This window comes from Triturus cristatus, chromosome 4_1 (genome assembly GCF_964204655.1).
Source record: "Triturus cristatus chromosome 4_1, aTriCri1.1, whole genome shotgun sequence".
In the NCBI taxonomy this organism is placed as follows: Eukaryota; Metazoa; Chordata; class Amphibia; order Caudata; family Salamandridae; genus Triturus; species Triturus cristatus.
This window is the reverse complement of record NC_140585.1, coordinates 710,356,110-710,378,114: the sequence shown is the minus strand read 5'-3', so window position 1 is coordinate 710,378,114 and position 22,005 is coordinate 710,356,110. Positions and strand designations below refer to the sequence as shown.

Sequence of the window (22,005 nt, the reverse complement as noted above, 5' to 3'; positions counted from 1 at the left end):
AGATGATCATATATGAGTATCCTCATGCCTGTCAGGCTCTTTAATATTATCACGGTTACGCAGATTATAGAGTTTTTTAGTGGCCTCCTCTTGAGGAGATCCACTCTGTGACTAATTTTTTTGTTTCTTACTATTCCATTTCTTCTTTGCAGAAGAGTCGGTTGCTTGACTAGAGTTATCCTTTTCAGAAGTACTCTTAATTTGAGGTTTACTTGTTCAGGCTCTCAAACTATCTCTACCCAATGTTGAGTACATTTCTTCGATAATTGTCAGTAATTTGCGCTCCTGTTGTCCCAGAATCCAATCCGGTTGGTGCTGGCATATAGCTAACACTGCTGCTTCCACTTTAACGTTACTTAACATAATGGCGGACACTGCGGCAAAATTGCGGATCAGTTTCATCCCCAAATCCAGGGCAGGGGCTGCCCTGTACTCTTTATAATTTGTTTTAGCACATCTGGCAAAACAGCTGATGAGGGTGTACCATGAGTTCTGGTATATACTGCAGCAAAGACCATACCCAATGTAGTGCAGTCCTCTACCAAGGAAGCCACCCCCATTGGCAAGCAAAGTGTAAGAATTCTGAGTTTTTCCTGAGTTCTCGTATGGGAAAACACTGCTTTAAGCTGACTTTTTTTGTGCGATCCAGAATTGAACTTCCCCACGTCTGGTGGGTATCTTACCCATCATGGCATGGATAATCTGTGGACTAATGCCTGGTGTAACTAATTGTGGTTGTGCAGCTTGAGCAACCCTTGCAGGATTTATTGTCATTGTTCACAGGACAAACGGTTTTAATCATCTGGTTTTTTAAAAAAAAAATTTTTTTTTTTATAAATGTTTATTAAAATGTTCTTTATTACATTACAAAGATATTGTTTAGTAGCAACACATGGTGGCACATTCAGCGGGACAACAGCATCACATAAGAAAGACAGTGGTGGACAATCTAATAACTGTTTTAGAATCTTATACATTGTTATGGGCACCTTTCTGTTGTATAACCCGCACACCCACCATAGGGGATCATTGTGAGTCAGAGAGTGACAATCCATAGTGTGCTAACCATGGCTTCCATATTTTCCAAAACTTTTTGGGGTAACCCCGTGCTTTATAAGTAGTCTTTTCTGCCAAAATATACATATCCATACTTTTTCCCCACTCTGTCAGGGATGGGATCGCCACCGCCCCATACCTTGGCCAGGTCGCGTTTCGCCACCACTAATCCTAATTGAAGTAGGGTTAACTTTGGTTTAGGGAGATCAATGTCGGTGGATATTCCCAACAAAACAAACCGCGGACTGAGTAGAATCTTCTCTCCCAGGATAGTACCCAACCTTCCTAGCAGGGTGGCCCAATACTGTTGGATCCGTGAATCATCTATATGTTTTGACCAGATCTGTGCACAGTGTACGCAGCTCTGGATATGGTGTATATCCGGCAAAGACTGATAATGTTGCTGCCTCATTGCTAAGGGGACCTAGTTTAATGTTAGTAAATGTATGTGGTAGGGCGCCTTAAAACTAATTTTGATGTTCCTGGTAAGTTAATGTTACTTCTACAGCTTCATAAACTGTCTAGTTATTAATTACAGTATCTTCAGTGTATGTTTAAAGCAGTCTTGTATTTGCTTTGACTGCTTGGAATGTAACCCATGAATAGAATATCGATGTCCTAAATGCTTTGTGAGCCTCCACCACGACAACATTTGTGTAACAGCATGTCTTCAGTCACCCGGTATGTTGTTAACCATTTCGTCAGTGTCGGGAATTCTGATAGGTGGATTCGGAGAAGATACCCTTGTGGGGTGATCCTTTCAAAAAGTTCAAGTTTGAACAACCTACCGCCAATTCATTCATAGAATTTAATCTACTCCGCAGAGGAGGATGTTTCGCTAACACAAAGGACATTTCCTGTTAATAGGTGAGTAGGGGTCTTTGGGTACACAAAAGAAAACTACTCGGGTGATCCTTAAAATAAGAGCCCAAACTCTAACGTTAGAGGCGCCATGTGTACGGGTTGCGCCTCCTTTGGTTAAACTGTGCGTTTGTTGGACAACATAAAGGTCCAGATTGTGCTAGATTGATTCTGTACGCACCCTCAGGATATGTGTGCCTAACCGTCCCCCTAACCTTACAGGGCAACAAATATGTGTGCAACCCTAGAACATGAGCACACTGATCCCTCAAGGAAATCATGGTAACAGATCTAGAACCTTCTCATTTGGATTTTCATATATACCCAAAGAAGTATACAAGAATTACTCAGCAAGGCTTTACAATATTTTTTATAACGTGCACGTCTAGTATAAGTAGAATGAAACCGATTAGCGTAATTAGCATTACAAGAACAGTGAAAAGAATAAACATTTTCAACATTGTGCTAAGACAATGTATATATGCACGCATATAAGTACTGTGTACTCCTTACAAGCGCTCCCTAACCTGGTCTTGCCTAGGGTTGGTCATCTACCAAATCCTTGCCGGGTGGATTAACTTCCCGTTACCTGTGGTTAAGTGTTGTCAGCATGTCTGTCTCGGTGAAGAGTTGGACAACTCTCGTGTTGGTACACAGGAATCAGCTGAGCTGGAAATTCAACATGTGGTTACCCCACAATGGAACCCATGTGGCCTTTTCGCAACCCAGGTCAGGCAGTAATTGTTTATTCTAATTGGATAGTGTTGTCGCCTTTCGGACAATAACAAATAACATTTGTCAGTGAATTTTATCCTTTGTACTGAATGTTCAAGGTATTGTGATAGAGTGCCTACAAAGCTGAAATGAAAGCGGTGCCGTTTCAGAGAATATTATCCTTCATGGTCATGCTCACAAATTTATGTCAAATGTCAGTGTGTAAAAGAGAAGGCAACTTAAGAAATGCGAGTATGTAAAATGACAGCGTTCTAACCAGGCCTATTGTTACCAAGTGATATAATCATTACTGACGTCCTCTACTAGCACAACTTGTTTAGGTGTATTGAGATTTATTGTTATTCCTAAATCCCTCTTATCTCCACAGCCTAGGAGATTGTCACCATGTCTTGCGTCACACACCTTCCCTACTATCTCCCGGCCTCTAAATGTCACCGTCAGCACAACAAAACCTATCAAATTAATGCTACCCCCACCATAGCCCCCAGGATTAATATCTGGAACTACTGGCTTCAGATTTCTGCTACTGTAGATTCACTCCCAATTCTTGTACTCAATCAAGTGTATGGTGAGCCTGAACAATCCAGAACTTTAACCTTGTACATGCTCGCTTGTCTTGTTTACATTCAGAACAATCTTCCTGGTTCCCCGAGGCACATCATCCTTGCATGGTACCTTGTCACCCTTGCACACACATGGAAAATACCTTTCTAACCACACTTGATACACACAGAATCCCCAGCTAAATAAATCACATTGTTGGAGGAATGTCCAGTGTTGCCACAACAAAAACATTTTCATTTGATGCCTTTGTTTACTGCTATTTTCTTAAATCTACCATCCAACTTATGTGTTCAGGAACTTCTTCAACACATACCACCCTGTTTGAGATCACTTCATGTACCACATTCATGCATTTCAACCTACCCTGCGCAATCGCTGCTGCTTTTTTGGGACTTTGATTACGCTTTGGTTTTTTTGTTGTTGTTGCAGTTTTATATAGCACAAACTGAAAGTATTGGAGCGCATTTCATAAGCACCAAATACTTTGCACAAGGACACATTCACTTTCGTAAGCAAGGGAAGATTGTGATTTGCCCAGAATCACAGGATGCTGACCCAACGCCGAGACTCAAACCTGACTCCCCAGTTCCAAAGTCGGCAGCTCTGGTCGCAACGCCACTTCCTTTTGTCAACAGCTTTTCCCTAATTCTTGGATTATTAGAGCATCCCACCAACTGGTCTCTTATTAAAATATCAATAAACTTGCCAAACTTGCAGGTGCAAGCCATGGTCCTTGAACATGCCTCATAGTTCCACAGTATTTAATTTTTGCTTTGGGTCATAGACAGATTTGTGGGGTTCCTATACTCTATTTATATAAGGGCCAAAATGCCCTTCCAATATTTTCACGGACATCTTGTACTCATCCCTTGGTTCATCGTCTCCGTTACTCATCCATGCTCTCATTAATATTTCTCCCCTCGATGCCCAGATTATGTAGGTGTGCTCCTTATTTCCTTGCCGTTGAAATCGTCCCCACTGTCCGGTAAGAGACACAACATTGCTTTCGTCTTATCCCTGGTAGCTGTGGATTCACCAGATTCAGATAGGAAAAAGGGGACTGTAAACATAGTTCTTGCGGCTATGCCCACCACCCACTAGCAAGGTGGTGACCAGTGTGAGGTGGCACAACCTTGAAAACACAACTGGTTTTGGTTATTTGTTTATAATGTTAAGTCCAAGAGTAAACAGAACAAATTACTAGATCGGGTATCTCAATCTGGAACTCCACAATGACAGTAATTAGTGCCCCTGCTTAGTAGTTACAAACGGTCATTATTCCTTTAAAGTACAGGTTCAGTTGAATGCTATTAGTTATGGTTTCTTAAGTTTTACCATTATGTTGTCAAAATCGATTACCTCCAAGGGTAAACTGTTTGCGGTCCATGTTATCATAGATAATATCTACCCTATATTTTCGTTTGAAGGGCAGCACTAACTGTCCATGCTGTGATACAGGACTCTGAGGTGCCTCTTAAAAACATAGCTTCAGTTGTGTAATTAAAATGTTCATCATGGCAAATTCGTAATGTCACTATGTACCGTCATCCCTAACATTAAGGTCAGGCAGAACTTCATCAACTCTCCATAGTAATGCCTCACTATTCCAGGGAGGACGATGGAAGGAGTCCTAAATTGACCAAAACCATTTGGAATCTGTGACGATCATTGCTTGACTGTAGCACAATTAACCAGCGGGGATAACGAGCATAGGTTTCATAATAAAAATATTCTCACCTCCGTGAGAACGGCTTTAGTGTTTTCTCAGTTGCTAGTCTTATCCCTACATGGGTGTGTCAAGGTTAGTGACATAGTTCACCACCTGCCTCATCAATGCCACTTGTCACATGTGTTGAGTCTTTCGCTTGCTAGGAAATAGCTGAATCTGGTAATTCAGCTATAATGGGTTTGCTTAACAAAAACACACTTCTTGTTCTGAAAATATATCAAAATGATGTATGATGGATGAAACTTTGCTGCAGAAATACAAAGACGTCTTTGGAGGTGTGCTGAAGATGTGCCATTCTGGGTTTGCTGTGCATGTCACTGAATATGAATACAAACATACAAATTAAAAGAAATTGCAGACTAACCCTTTGCTGTTATTGGTATGCAAATTCTTTAAAGTTTCTTGTCAAGGAGGCCGGCTGGAGACACCACATACTGCTCCTGATTCATGCATATGGAGGTGGTTTGTCAAGCCCTTTTGAATGGGCCATCTTGTAGTTGTTGCTGAATGAAGAAAAAGATGACACAACCTCTGCTGGCACTATAGTACAGACTTTAATGTAAAAAAAAATAAAAAAACGCCAAGCGTGCAAGCGGAAAGCCAGTCAGCTCTGAAGAACTGAAATCTAAGCTTTGACTTGCAATGCAATGGACAGCCTCTTTTATGCACGTCTTATCATAAATACGTCCTATATTTGTATGGTAATGAACACTTGCTGAAGCACAACATGTCATAAAAAGTTATACTTTCTACAAAAACCGCTAGTAACGTGTCTACGAAATGCATCTTGGTGTGCACGTTAACGTTAGTTATGCTTCTACACTACTGCTTCACTACCGGTGTCTTTGGCTTGCTCGTACTTGGACACTAGCAATGCTCTACTCCCTACACATCTACTGCCTGGCAAAGCCTAATCTCCCACCTATTCTGTGTCTCTGAGCAGCCTTAGCTACATATTTTCTAAGATATGTATTGTGCAATGTGTGCTTGTGACCTTTTATTTGTTCTATGCCTAATTATATTTCTCTTATCTAATGAAGCTTGTATCTACTTCTCTCCCTCCGTGGTCCAATCTCCATCTGAGCTCTTTCTTCCTCCTGCTACCAAAGATTATTTCGGCCTGTATTCCTCCTTTAATACTTAACACTGAACATGTCTCTCTGCTGGTGCTTTCATTGACATGAGTAGGTCTTCTTCATTTTCGACATTTCCCCCCTTTAGTTGATTTTTCAAATACTTCCTCCCTTTCCCTAGTGCTTAGTCAGTACTGTGTATACATTCTCCTCAACATCTTGCATTTTATTGACTGATCTGGTCGTAAACATTCCCCCTAGTTTCTGACTAACCTTTTACAACACCCTATCACTATTTGGTTGAAGCAAAATATCAGCAACAATATCACGAAAATCAGCATAAGGTTTTAAATACTCCCGACATTCGGGATGGTAGCCAAGCGGACCACCCCGTGAGCCACTCGTTGGGGTCTCCCCCCCCCCCCCCCCATCCCCCCTCATCCACCATCTTCTGCAAGGTGTGCAGTTTGTGTGGCCTCTGTTAATGTTTGATTATTGGCGTAATTGGATGGGATGCAAGTAAAACAGGCTGTGTGAATCTTGGCACATACTCCTCCTTCCATTGCCGTCATCAAGTTTAACACATATCTGTGCTGCATAAGCATTACTCTCATGGCTCGCAGTTCTTCTTTGATGGCATTAAAGCCATCCTCAATGGCAATATAGCCTTCAACAGCTCCCAACGTGTTATCTGCAACCAGTGTGCATTTCCATTTGCCTGTATGAACGAAAGCATGCTCCCAAAGATGATTTTAGCATCATTAAACAGCCTATGCTCCTACGGGATGTCTTCTCAGGCTGTAGTACTGTAATACTTTGCAGTTCTTCTCCTCCGATGAAACAAGGTCATTGGACAGCTCATAGAATGATCATGCAGTTCGAAAATATCAATTCGCCAAATCACTAAGGAGGGAGTAGGCACAGTCACTAAAGAACAGAGGCCTTGCCAACCTGAAGGGAGTTGTGTATACATAGGAGCCCCATTGCATGTCTGTATTAAACATCATGACGTTGCGGTTCAATGGTACTGTTCCATTAATCTTGAAACATAAACAGAAAAGAATGGGTTTTCTACCTGCTCGAAGAGTTGTATGCGTTTCTACCAACTTTTTATTTATTTATTTTTTTTATATTTATATATGTCTTTATTAACATTTTTAGACAATAAACCATTGGTAAAAACACATTGCAGTGGCATACAGTAGCCCAGTGTTTCAAGTACAATGATGATTACAGATAGCACATTATTCGGAGCATTCAAGCATGGAATTGCGAGGCTACACGGGGGAGGAGTGTCCGCTTCTCAGGCATATTCATTCAGAAGTACTTTGTGCCGCCTGAGGGGAGGGGGAAATGAGTCCAAGAATATGGGTAAGAGGAAGAGGGAAGGACACAAACTTTTCTACCCAAGTTAACCGAAATATATTCTCATCCCACACTGCCTGACACTTCTGTTGTTTGCTATCGTCGGTCTGATTCCCTATCCATAGAGATAAGGCCCTGCAACCAAATGTAGTGACATAATGCCAATGATCATGAACGTATACTGACCCATTCACTCGCAGATAGACCTTTCCTGACTATTGTGCCTAAGAATGTTCCCTGTCTAATCCACAATGGTTGCATCTATGCTCTTATTCTACAGAGGAAAATGTGTACCAAACATATGGTAATATTTGGCGTTGCCTCCTTAGTTGAGTTTAAACTATACAAAACAAAACAGGAAGTAAGCAGTCTGCATACCTATGTCTGTCTCTCATGTTTTGGTACACATATTATCTAATAAGCCATTACGAATACTATGAGATATATTTTCTTGCTCATGTACTACTCTCTGCAAGAGCTTAATACTATTGCATAATCTCATATGGGGAGTAAAATACCACTTTAAAGTAGCTGCCAGCATAAGAAGGCACACAAAGAAAAACAAAACCGCAATAAATAACTGTCTTCTAGTACAGTTGACAAAATACTTCATTCATGCTGTGAAGGGAGACATTGTTATTCTTGTGTCCTTTTCCCCCTCTTGTTCCCTGTTTGTGGAAGTGTCTGGGGCAAGGTGGTATCCAGTCGCTCATGGATCCTGTGAATCCATGCTTTCCGAGTATCCACCTTCACTGCAGTAGGAGTACTCCTCGTCACCGAGAAGGGACTGTCATAACGAGTATCCTTCCATCTGTGGAGAAAGTTCCGTGTACACTTTTTCTGGCCAACAGGTATCTCACTCGTCTGCTGTACTGAGGCATTTTTCTCCTTTCGCAGTACCTGTTTAGAGAAGAACTTTATTAACTTGATCTAATAGCTCATTTCATCCCCTAAAGCTTCAGCTGTCTTATGGGCATCTGTCTTTTGCCTTGCTGTTGTTATAGGGGTGGGTATGGGATGTCCTGTCACAGTTTGATGTGGTGTAAAATGGTGATCGCTTCCTACCTTATGTCTGAGGGCGTACAAGGCTAGTAGTAGTCAGTATAGCCATTTCTTTTGCAGTGTAGCACGTAGTTTGCTTATTTTATTCTTGAGGAAGCCGTTTAGGTGCTCTGATATTTCATTACTTAGGGGGTGATAAGCAGACGTAAGTTAATGTTTTATTCCTAAGGCGGCACAAATGTGCTGGAATACCATGTTAGCTAAATGAGGCCCGTTATCTGAGCACATTGCTTCAGCGATGCCCAACTAGGTATCAGTTGTCTTATCAAAAAATTAGTTGCTGCTTTAGCATCATTATATACACAGGGTCCTGCTTCAATCCTTCGCAAGAAAGGACAAACAATTACTGCTGTCTGTAAGATGCCTGTAATTGTTACATCTTTCTATCATGTAGACAAAATCTAGTTGCATATTTTAAAATGGATCTGTTTAGCATGGTTTTGTCTAGGTGATCACTTTTAAGGTTGGCTTTGGGCTATACTGTTGACAAAGTACACATTCTGCTGTGTACATGGTAATCATTTCAGATAGGCCTGGAATAAACCAATCTGCCTCTAATGTAGCAATAAGATACTCTTTTGTGGTGTGTGCTGGGAGATGTAGTTGCTCTAGAGCTGCGTACTACAGGACTTGTTGCATTACTGGCTTTCCTGTGCTTTCTTGCATGTAAATAAAATCTGTTGGTGACTGAATGCTGCCTCACTGTTCCAAAAGCTCCTTTCGTGTGGCTGTTCTTGTTCTTGAAACTCCTGCAAAAGTATTTTCGCTGCCTCTGTATATGGGAGTGGTAATTCTGTATCATCCTGTTGCTTGCTTGTCATCATACCCAATATATGTTCATCATAATTTGGAGATGCTTTAGCTGCTTCGTTTGCTGCCCAATCTGCCAGAACATTACCCTAGGAAACAAGATCTTGCTAATTGGTGTGCTCTGCACATTTGACCACTGCTACTTTATATGGAAGTGTTAAAGCTTTTATTACATGTACCCGTAAATCTCTATGTATTACGGGAGACCCATCAGGTTTAAGAAATTCCCTCCTTTCCCATCTGTGAATACTAGAATGTACAGTGATGGTGAGGTAGGATGAATCTGAATAAATGGTGACGTCTAGTCCCTCAGTTTGCTGCAATGCTTTGATGATAGCTATTAATTCAGCCGCTTGTGCTGAAAGATGAGAAGGCAGTGGTATCTGGCTAATAATTTGTAATGTATCAGATGATCCTTGCTGCTCATCTCTTACAACTGCTGCTACAGAATGTCTTATCCCAGTATCCTGATCAATGAAATAGGAGCCATCAACAAAGAATAACATGCTCCCTAAGATGGGGTCTTCTCCTATCTTGTGTTCTTCTTATCATGTGTAATTAGCACAGTCATGCACCTGTTCATCTTAAGAAACTGGGTGTGCGAAGAATGTTGAAGGGTCAACGGTGTGACCGCGACCACTAAGATTGCCCTGAAAGTATTACTTCGTACAGCGATGCCCTCTGAGTTGTGAGGGTGCTCTTACCTCTCTGTAAAATAGCAAATACTGCATGCTCTACACACAATGCTAAAGGTGATCCCATCACTGTTGTGGTGCTTTTCTGAACTGGAAATGCTTCTATAGCCAGTGCTTGTTCATATGGGTAGTGACCTTCCATGACCGGATCTAGAAGCCCACTGTAGTAGGCAATTGGTTTGTGTCCCATGGATATCGTTTGAGTCAGTACAGTCGTCATCGTCATTCCATTGCAATGACAAAAAAGTTCAAATGGTTTACTGCAGTCAGGTGTGCCTTAAACTGGAGCATTTGTGATGCCATTCTTTAGCTTCCAAAATGCCGTCGTCTCTTTTATCAGTCCAGTTTATTTTGTTTACGTTGGCATGGGACTCTTTTAGATCGGTCCAAAGTGGTGCAGTTATTGTGGCAAAGTCAAATACCCACTGTCTCACATAATTGCAGAGTCCTAGGAACTACTGCATCTGCTTTGTGGTAGTGTGTTTGAGCATGTTTCTGATGCCCACTGCTCGTCAGATATCACCCTCATCCCGTCCTTGGAGATTATCTGTTCCAAATAATGAACTTCTGTCTGCACATATTGCAATTAATCTTTGTCCACTTTGTATCCTTTTTCTGAAATTATGCAAAGGAGACCAATAATATCCTCCCTGCACATATCTTCAGTGGGACTACACACCAAAGTTTCATCCACATACTGTAAAAGGGGTGATTTTGCGTTTTATATTTGTTAAATCTTTTCTCACTGTCCTGTTAAAAATACTTGGGGACTCATAAAAGGCCCTGTGAGAGCCTTCTATAGCAATTCTGAGTTTGCCTGTATGTAAACCCTGTTAGATATAGACTATCAGGGTGCAGAGGAATACTGGAAAAATGCATTTTTCAAATCAATCACTGAAAAGTAGGTGGCATCCATAGGAATATTTGTCAGTATGAATGATGGTTCTGGTACCACCGGATTTCTCGAATCAGCCTACAAGTTCTTAGCCTTTTTTATAAGGTCAATTGACATATTACAGAGTGATGTTCTCTCATATATTACTCCTTGCTCAAGTAACTCGTGTATTGTGGTAAAGATGCCTTCTTCTGCTTCTTTGGATAATGGATACTGTACCGCCCCGGGTTTCATTATAATTTTCACAGGCTCAGCGCCTTTAATCAGTCCCACATAATGTGGTTCCTTTGTCTTAGACTCTCTTACACTCTTGCCAGATGCTTTTCTCACAATTGTACTTTCTTTTGTGTGTTTTAACACTGTCCTGTATTGCAACTGCACTCTAATTGTAATATCCATTTGAAATACCACTGTATCAATTGATGAACTATCTTCAAATATTTCTTCATCTGATATATCTCTCAATTTGACCCATGGATCCGTAAATACTACTGATTCACAAGTTACTTGTCTCCTGTCAAATGCTATCAATAATGTATAACGTTGCTTTATTTCAAGGGCCTTTATCTCTAAAACCATGTAGGGTTCTTCTATGGGATCCACAGGTCTCTCCGTTATAAACAATAGTCCTTTGGTATCTGCACTGTCTTTCCTAATAGCACTAGTGTATTCATTATCAATACATATATGTGTCAGCTGTTGAGATGAGTCACCCAAGGAAAACAATAGAAGGGCTGATGTAGTCCTTTGTCTCTTTATTTCATCAACAAATCCTTTCTTTTAGGATTCGACAATGTTGTCAATAAAGGAATTCCAAATCAGGAATTAATGTGGTCTTCTTTCTTTGCAGGGTCTCTAGAGTTCCTGTCCGCCAATGCCCTAGACAGAAGCAGAAACGCAGGTAAGAACTTGTTCTTAGGGAAAACTTAATTTCTTCTTGTGGAACAGTCCCAGAAAACTATTGTGTGTCCATTGACTTGTGAGAAAGTGTTAGTGTTTCTTCCTTTATACAAGATTTAGTGGCCCCAGTGTCGATCAAAAAACTGTAGGGGCGACCTTCTATGGCTACTGTCACAGTGGGTTCCTCATCTGATCCGTGGGTTACCGATAGTATTGGACACATAATGGTTGCTTGTGAGTGACTTCCCTCGGACATTTGTGGTTGTGCAGTAAAAGGATTACCTCCTTATACCGTTACTATTTCCTTCTGGACCTGTGTGAGTCCTCCTGCAGTGTGTCTGACTGCCTGGGGCATGTTCTGAGACATTCGTCCCTGTTGTCCGATTCGGTTCACTGAACCGAAGGAACCTGTGGGGGTTGTTGGGGACCCCATTACATCTTTTATGGCACAATTTCCCTCTGTGGAACGATCCATCCCTGTGCCTGCTCATTGTTCTTTTTCGTTCTACATTCCCTTGCAAAATTACCCATATTCCCACAATAATAACACTGTCATCGTACCCTATATCCTCCTTGTCTTCTCCCCTGCACTCTTTTTCTTCTTACCTCCACTGGCCTTTGGCCTCCTGAAATACCTCCTTGCCCCTTTCTCGTGTTATGTACTGACTGCCCTCCTAGTGCCTGCATCTGCACCTGCACTGCTACAAGTGCCCCTTGTGTACTTGATTTTTTAAAGTTTCTGTTGCACCAAATTAGCTCTGGCCCTTTCTGCCTGTTCTGTACTTTCCTTGTCCTTTTCTTTCTTTTGCTTGAAATAATGTATTATATGGACTTGTGTTTCTGGCCATGGTTTAGCCTCTATTCCCACCACTCCTTATAAACTTGGTTGTGTAGTCGTAGGCAGACCCTGTTGCAATACATTATAAAATAACATCGTGTTTCCTCCAGTATTTTCCCAATTTGCATTCTACTTCCAGTACCCATCGTTCTATCATTCTGGTGATAAATTCTGCAATCTATTCAGTCGGTTTTATGCTTTCCACTGTAAGGGTTTCAATAGCTGGTCTGTCTAGGTATGTCTGCTGTAGCGTGTCCCAGATGTGTTGACGAATATTGGTAAATGAAGACCCGTCAAACTGTATTTATCAATGTTATTTGAGGGAATCCTGCCCTAACAAAAATGGTATTTAATTTATGTCCTACCAGAGAAATGTACAAGCTTTTGGCAATGGCCAAGGCGAGGTTCACTCCAGCTGTGTCATTCAAAACATCCTATCCATTTTTTTGCTCTGTCAGACAGCGGGGGTAGTGGGCTCTTTAAATTCTCTTTATCCATTTGTGACCATGGTATGTATGTGGCCAGTGGTCCACCCTTTAATAAGAGAGGTAACTGAGTTATCGATCAGAGATTTACTGGTGTTGGACCTAACCTCAGATCTGGTCTGTTCTTCTGATCACTTCAGTTGGTTTGCCTATAGCATACTCCTCCCACACCACAATGCACTCTTGCATATAAGGTTATTTCCATGATCAATGCAAAACATTATATGCCAGTGGTATTTTCCGTCATGGATATGTGGTTGCGTCGCGGACCAGGGAATAGTCTCTGATGAGATGAGGGTAGGGGTCTTCTACGGTGTTATTGGCTCGGGTCTCTGTGTCTGGGTCTCTTGTGTGGTGCACCCACTGCACTGTTGCGTGTCGCCTCCTACGTCTAACCCAAAGTAACATCTACAGGAGTCCCAGATCCTGTGAAACGTTTTTAAGCACCCTCTGCTACAATACGTGATCTGTTCAGCCGTCCTGTATATGTCCATTCCTGGATAGTCGGCCCCTTGCCACTCCCGGCAATGTCTCTCTTAGCCACAGCCAGCCCCAAAGAGGTAAAAAATCAGCTGTGTTATAGTTATGTCCACCTCACTCGGGATCCCCAGTAGCACAAATTTAGGCTCCATCGGCAACATTGCCCCTAAGACAGTTCCCAATAATCCAATCACCTGTGTCCCGAATGGTATGAGGGCGCGACTCGCCCAGATCGTATGATAAAAATCTCTTTGTGGCGGTGCACATCAGGCAGCCTGGCGACTCCGCCCTTCCCATCCTGTGTAATCTATCTCTATCATAGTACGCTCTGTGCAGTATTTTAAGTTGGATAAGTCAAAGTCTTGCCTTTATAGCCACCTCTCTGTGGTGCATTAATGCCGCCTCCCAATCACTATCTTCCATGGACCCCCACATCTTTCTCTCATCTTGCTCGAAGGCCTAGCAGTCCATCAGGGATGTTGTTATTAATAGTTATATATGTTTGGGAAACCACTTTATCGATCAATTCCTCTTGTAGGAGTCTGCCCTCCAGGGGTGCATATTCTGGAAATTGCTCACTAGGGATGTTTTCCGCCTGCCACGCATGGCGCAGTTGTGCATATTTTAAGGAATTGTGACTCATTCATATTATATTCTTGTTTATATTTTGCCCAGGTTTTAAGTTCTCCGTTTTCAGTGATGTCCCCTACCGTGGCGATCCCGAGAAGGTCCCAGGATCCAAACCCTGTGAGTTTTCGTATTTCTTTAAACCAGTTCCCTTCCCAGAGCGGTGTGGTACGTGTAATCCATTTCGTCCACCCCAGAGTTTTGCTAGCCCTTTGCCAAGTCAGTAAGGTTACTTGAGTCGCGGGTAGTAGACATGAGCCACCCTTTCCCCCATAAAGGTAGTGCAGGTGTGTATGTGGTTGCATTATCTCTCTCTTAAGGCGGTATGTGGGGTAGTCTCATGTGGGGTAGTCTATCTTTGTGTCCATTCTTTTATGGGCAGCATGTGGGACGCCCAATAGTAAGCCTCTATACCGGGGAGCGCGATCTCTCCGTTATAGGGGTTGCACTGTAGTGTCCGAAGTGCAATTCTGTAGTGCCCGTCTTGCCTTATTAGTGATCGAATCTTACGATCTATATCTGTAAAGATGGCCCTAGGCAGGGGATGATACGAGTTTTGGAGGACATATGAAGGTTAAGGCATAGTGATCATTTTAAAGAGAGCTGCTCGACCAAGCAGGGTGAGAGGAAGATCCTTCCACGTCTCTACGTCGGCCCTAAAGTTGCTCAGGACGGCACCCCGGTTCTCCCATCTACATATCTCCGCTTGGGGCGTTTAAAAAATACCCAGATATTTAAAGCCCCTCAGCACCACGCGCAGCTCGCCGGGCAGGAAACAGTCTAGCCGTGTGTTAGTCGGGCAATAGAATGTAGATTTATTCCACTTAATTTAATACCTAGAGTGTTGCCCGTACTTCATAATCCAGTTGAAAAGGGCTGGAACGGTCGTCTTGGAATGTGTGATGTACATCAGGATATCATCAGCATAGAGAGCAATATTTTCCTCCTCTATGTCCTCGGGCGTAACACGGAAACCTCGAATCAAGGGGTGTATTCTAATGGCGCAGGTCAGTGACTCCAGAGTGAGCGCAAAGAGGAGAGGTGACTGGGGGCAGCCCTGTCTCGTCCCCCTCTCAATAGGGAAGGGTGCCGAACACAGACCATTGACCCACACTGTGGCCATCGGTTGTTGATATAGAAGTGCCACCCAGCTACGGAACATTGGTCCAAGCCCAAATTGAGCCAGGGTAGCATCGAGGAACTACCAGTTTACAGCGTCAAACACTTTTTCGGCGTCTAATGATAAAAACGCCAGGGGACTCCTCCAGTTTCGCAAATCCATATGCCAATTTTGTGTGCGTCTTAGGTTTAAGCGGGCAGATCTACCTGGCCTAAATCCGGACTGGACTTCGTGAATTAGACCCTTAATCACACCCAGAAGGCGAGTCGCCAGAATGGTGGGCAGAATCTTAACTTCTGAGTTCAGCAGAGAAATGGGTCTATAAGACCCACATTGATCACATGGCTTGCCCTCTTTATATAAGACCACAATGGTAGCCATTTGCAAATGTGGGGGAAGAGTCCCTCCTTTAGGGCGTCCAGGAAGAGCCTATGAAGGTGAGGGCATAGAATATCTATGTACCGTCTATAGAATTCCGCAGGTAGCCCGGTAGTGCCAGGGGCCTTCCTAGGACGTAGTCTCGCCACTGCCTCTCGAACCTGCGTCAGTGGCAGGTCTTCATCCAGGGCCTTCATTTCCATCTCATCTAACCTAGGGGAGGGAATAGCCCTTAAATACTCCTGAATCTCCGCCTGCGATTTTAGCGGCCGTGCCTGGTAGAAATCTTTGTAGTATTCAGCAAAGGCCGTGGCTACCCCAACATCCGTAGTCTGCTTCATCCCCTGGAGGTCTATCACTTCCTTTACCCATCTATTTCGAGCCACCTTCCTGCCAAGCCAGGCTAGGAGTTTCCCCGTCTTTTCTCCTACCTCGTAAAGGCGATGTAGTGTCGCCAGGTGAAATTTCCTGGCATTATCAGAGGCCAGTTCCTTATATTCCAGTCTTAGGGGACGCAAGTTTACGGGACATCACAGGGTCGTTGCTCTGGACAACCTGTCTGTCTAAATCCTTTATTTTTTGTTCCAGGTCTGTCAGGCATTTCGCTTTCCTTTTTTAGGTCTCGCCTGACCCAGCGCATGCGCTGGTCTGGCGAGACTTATTGAGAGGGCTCCAAAAAGTGCTACCAGGCCAGCCTAGAGCTGCAGTGCATGTGCGCGGGCGCGCGCGCCTCAATTTACCGAGATTACTTTCACTGCCGCACGGCCGCTTTGATGTTTGATCGCGATTGAGATCACTTTCACTGGCTGCTTGGCATTGCCAATAGGTCTCGCTTTTGGGACCTTATAAGTGTTTAGTTATGCAACTGTTGCATGGCTAAACACTTATAAGGTCCCAAAGGCGAGACCTATTGGCTATGCCAATGCTTGTTTCCCATGCTATGCGGTTCTGGGCACTATCCCGTAGCACTGTCTTACTGGCCTCCCATATCGTCACCCTGGAGGAGTCCTTGTTTTCTACTAAATAGACTTTGGTATCCACTCGAAGTCCCCTTGCGATGCTGTAATTCATTTTTAAGTCCCTCTCTTCGGTTCGGTTTTAATCCATCTGAGGAGTAATATATGGGTGGGGTCCAAAGACGCCTCATTTCCCCGCAATTTTTGCCTCTCCTTTTTAGGTGGAACTCTAATGGGATCTTTATACCGTGCCACTGGCAGAATAAGGTAGAGACCATAAGGCAGGGATTTTTCAGAGGATTGTATTACTGCCTTTTCAGGTACTCTTGGCTTCATGTTTGATTTTGTATCGTGCAATACCCACCATAATGACAGGGTGGCTTCCCTTTTTTGTCTTTCTTTTTGTTCTACTTAGAGCAAATGTAAGTCAATGTGTGTTCAAATATGACTTTGTCGAATTCCCTGTCATTTTGCCATGGCTGGGTAGGGCCCTTAATGCCTTTATGCCCATGGTTTACAATACTTTGTCTGAAGGGAAAGTCATTATCATGTGTTCTAGAGGGGTCTCCATAGTCCCCTGTGGATGTGTACATGTTTCCTATGCGTAATGGAAATGTCTCTTTAAATCCCTTCCTCGCTAACCCACTGTTGTATGCCCTTTTGAACCTGTCTCCTTTACAAATATATTTGTGTTTAATGAATATCGCTGACCTATAGTATACCTATACAGTGTTAACTGACTTCACATATACCGCAGTGAGACGAAAGTGATGAGCATCAAGCTTGCTTATCGCTAGTCTGTGTAACACTTCATCCATACCTATATTTGGATCAGGTGCATTTATAGGGAATCTGAGAGTGTGTGTGTGTGTGCCAGACGCAATACATGTTAGAACAGTATCATGAATATAAACAAATATTTGCCGTGTTTGAAGATGCGGGCTCCCATTCATATTTCAAACTCCTGAATCATAAATATCTGTAAGGACTGCATCAAGAAGGGCTTCTAATATAATGGGTGACTCTTTGAGCACCTGAATTTGAGGGATATTACATGGACAAGGGGGTTCTCCATGGGCCGATTTATATAAACGTAAATTCTAATTCAATCTCATCTGTTATCTGCCACGGTAAATTAGCCAGACTCACACATAGGAAGTTATTTTTAACCTTTAGACTTGTCTTGGGGCGTTCTACTCGGACTCTATGCGTTTTTAGCAGAAATAATATTTCCCCACTTCCAGGACACCTTAGGTGTCCGGACTAAAATATTAAAAATATTTGAGAACTTGCTGCCTTTTTTCGTCACTTATACTAGACTGTACAACAATCTGTGGGGAATTCTGCCACTTCTCCTCTATGTTCTCTTTTTTGATTATGCAGTATTGTACTCTCTGTTGTCTTCTTGTTCATGGAGGGATGTCTACTTACACCTCACATGCTTTTTGGATTCGCAACCAAGGGTCTGGTCATGCTCAGGGCAGAGTCCATTGACACCAGCGATTTGCTGTTCCTATGCTTAAATGTCAAACTTGCCAACTAATGCCTCAGCCCTCTCAATTCCTCCCTAAAGATGCCTTTCAGATTTCTGAAATCTGGGATTCCGGCAGCCAGGCGTCTGATTTATCAGAGTAAGGCTTGCCAGCGTTGATGAGATGACTCTCTTTACCACATCAGACTGCACTGAAGTTTCATTCTGCGTAATGCACTAGTAGCTTGCTAGATAATTTGCCGAAGGGAATCTCTCTTCCAGGAGCTTGTCTCCTGGGTAATGCACTAGGACCTACTAGATCATCCTCTAAGGAATGTCTCTTCCGGGAGCTTGTCTCATGACTAATGTACTAATACCTGTTAGATCACCCCGAAGGAGTGTCTCTTCCCTTCTATTTCAAAGGGGAATCCGCACTAGCTAGTCTTTCGGCATGTATCGGGAATCTTCACGTTTTCTTTCTCAAAATATGTAATTTCATTCTAATAAAGGAAAAACCCCATGCATGCATTTCTATACTACAGTTGCCACAGAATCTTGCAATTTAGGAATTTAATGTTCGCAGTTCGATCTCTCTTGCCCCCTTTGACAGCAACCTGGGATCTTACCCCCACGTCTCTTGAATAGGCAGACTTTTAGTATAAGACTCTCCGTCTGCTTACCTGGCATTCAATCAATGGCACGCAGCGGCTCCCTCGGGCACATTCTGTAAGAGTTGTGTTGAACTCCTTGGCTGGCTCCACGAAACCTTGCCGAATGAAGAAAAAAGCGACACGACTTCTGTTGGCAATATAGTACAGACTTTACTATAAAAAACAGCAAGCGTGCAAGTGGAAAGTCAGTCATCTCCGAAGAGCTGAAATCTGAGCTTCGACTTGCAATGCAACAGAAGCTTATTTTATGCACGTCATCATAAATACATCCTACATTTGTATGGTGACGAACACCTGCTAAAGCACAACATTTTATCAAAAGTTGCACTTTCTGCAAAAACAACTAGTCATGTGTCTAAGAAACGTGTCTCAAGTGCACGTTATTGTTAGTTACGCTTCTATACTACCGCTTCCCAACCGGTGTCCTTGGCTTGCTCGTACTCGGCTAGCAATTCGCTACTCCCTGCACTTCTACTGCCCGGCGAAGCATATCCTCCCGCCTATTCTGTGTCTCTGAGGTGTCTTAACTACCTACTCATGCAATGTGGGCTTGTGACATTCCATTTGTTCTATGCTTAAAGATATTTCAGTATTCTACAGAAGCTTTTATCTACTACTTCTTAAGGTATAAGACAGTATTTTTGCTATGGAATTGTGATTCAATAATGCTGAAGCCAGAAATTGCTACTTGCTACTGGATTCCCTTTATAAGAGCCCCATTCTTTACCTGTTAAGGATTTTTTGTATGGACCAGTGGATCACCGAGAGTATCCGTAAACAGTATTGTTGACTAAAACAAATTTGGCCAGTTTGTCATTGTGTTCATGATATCAAAGTTTTGATAAAATCTTCTGTAATAATGCCAGGCCTCCTATTTAATCGGGGTTTGGATTCTAACTATGCTCTGCTTATTTTTTTGTTTATGATTATATCAGCCTCTGTATATAGCAGGGTTCTGTATATGTCAAATATTTCATTGTTGGAGTATGAATGGACTCTCTTTAGCCTATCTATCCGACCATGGTGATCATAGTAGGGTATTGGATGTGTCTGCACTTTAATCACGATTTTAGCGTATTTCAGGATTTATCTCTGTTCTAATTGTAACATTTTTCTCTTACTTACTTTATTTTTTGAGAATAGAACTTCTGAATTGGTTTGGAAAATGTACTTTTTAGCATTCACTTGATTTCACAAAATGTTACTGTTAATAAACCCCTATTATATTTCTTGTCCAATGCGTGGGTTGCCATTTGAGGGTCAACAAGAGCAATGAGAAAATGACTTTGTCCACTTCTTTTGTTATAGCGTGAACTAGACACTAAGGTATTGGAGCGCTTTACATGAGCACCAGTTACATTACATAAGGACACATTTATTTAATTTTTTAGGCGCGGGGAGATGAAGTGTGTCTCAGATCCCTTGTTTGTCACAATTGTGAGCATACACCAAGCTCTGGATCAAAGAGTGTTTGTTTCTCAACGGATAGGCTCTGCAAGGTCTTGATATAGTTTAAAATAGTATGGGCCTAATTCTCAAAGCTATTTGCGTATAGGTTTAGCTTCTACCTACAAATTGTTGGTTTTGCACTCATAAAAATATTTATTTGCATGAATATACTAAGTGATCAAGTCTATTCACTGAGGCTAGATAGGAGGTATGAAGTGGTAGTTCCAGGGCAAGAATACCCTGAGTTTGTGCGCTTCCACATACTGGTAAGGGTACTCACCAACTCCATTCTAACCACTTTCCATCTGGGAAAAGATTGATAATGGTTAAACTTTTCCAGGATCGGTAGTGACCTTCCTTCCACCCAAAGAACTGCAGGGGTGTAGGAAAGGACTTTGTTTTTTCTCAAGGGGATATATAAATATTTTACCAATGAGAAAAAAGAATAACGTTTGTATCACGTGATTTTGCCCTGCTCAGCAGATTTCAGCATGCGCGAACATACACTTGTGTTAATTTGCAGGGAGTATGGTTTCCAGGCTTGCTTTTGCAAACTTTTGTGAATTTCTGATAGTTGTAAATCTGCACCCATTCACGGTCTGAGGCCAATGGGTGCACCCTTGCAAGCACTACTATATTTACTTGCATGCTGTGCTTAATGGTTTTACACTAGTTCTCCATTCCAACAAAAAATAATCTATCTAGCTTCCGTTCTTCCACCTGTATATGCATATAACGAGGGAACATTCCAGTAGCATTGTAAATAGCCACAAATTGTTATCTTCTGCAAACATGTAATCATGTTTTCACATTGAAACCAATATCCGTAATGAAATCTGAGCTTACATAGCACTGTATTTCCTTAGAGTGCTCGTCCTAAATAGTAAAGGTTTTGCACTACTTAACCATATATATATCATTTTTGAGTATCTTATACCTTAGAAAATTGGAATTTTAGTTGAGGGTGTGAGAACCCACTTCAAATATCAAACACAATCTTTGTCAGGATGAACCACAAAAGTCACTCAAACCTGTGCTTAACCATCTGGTAACTTGGCACAAAGCAGTCAGGCTTAAGTTAGAGGCAATGTGTAAAGCATTTTGGTAGTATTCAGACAGTAATAAAGTGAAAATGAAATAAAAGAAAAATCCCAAACCAATTTAGAAAAATAGTCATTTTATGAAATAAAATTACACTAACATGGCAAAAATCCAATCAGTAGAGCCAGAGTTACACATTTCTAAAGGTTAAGATGCAAAATAGCACCAAAAAGTGTTACGTGCCATCCACGGTCATCTGGTTGCCCTTGACTGGGGCATAGTCCAAAGTTGACCGTGATTGAGTGCAGGTCAGATATAGAGACCAGGTTTGCTCCAGTGAAAAGTTTTACCTACGAACGTAGTCTCTGGTATGGAAGTAAAAAAGCCTCAGCAGGGCATGCCAGCTGGCTCCAGCCGAAGAGTGCTCCACATTGTTGGATAGCTGCTGGACAAGGTCTCGGTGAAGCGGTTGACTTTTGGCGTGAAAGCCCTGAGCAGGAAAAATCTGGATTTGTGCCCAGAGAAAGTCCCTTGCTGGCTGGATACTTTTCGTGACTTTGCCCGTTGAAGATTTTTACCTTTGGGCTTAGTTACTTTTTTGAAGCTTGGATTCTTCATCAGGGCGAGGCTGTAGCTAAGCAGGGCTCCACAAAGCCTGTGAGGTCCTACTGGATTGTCTTTGCTGCTACAAAGAAGAACGTAGGGGGAGCAACTTAAATATTTTGCCCAGAGGCGATGCACCTT

At 42.4% G+C, this 22,005-nt stretch overlaps 1 protein-coding gene across 2 annotated transcripts in view; it reads left to right on the top strand.

Moving 5' to 3' along the window:
- ZNF277 (zinc finger protein 277) overlaps positions 1 to 22,005 on the top strand; it is a 733,870-nt gene that overhangs the window by 54,625 nt on the left and 657,240 nt on the right. For both annotated transcript variants that reach the window (XM_085653187.1, XM_085653186.1), the window contains exon 2: positions 11,696 to 11,746. In XM_085653187.1, coding sequence (XP_085509313.1) covers positions 11,696 to 11,746 — 51 coding nt within the window. The remainder of the gene's footprint in view (positions 1 to 11,695; positions 11,747 to 22,005) is intronic.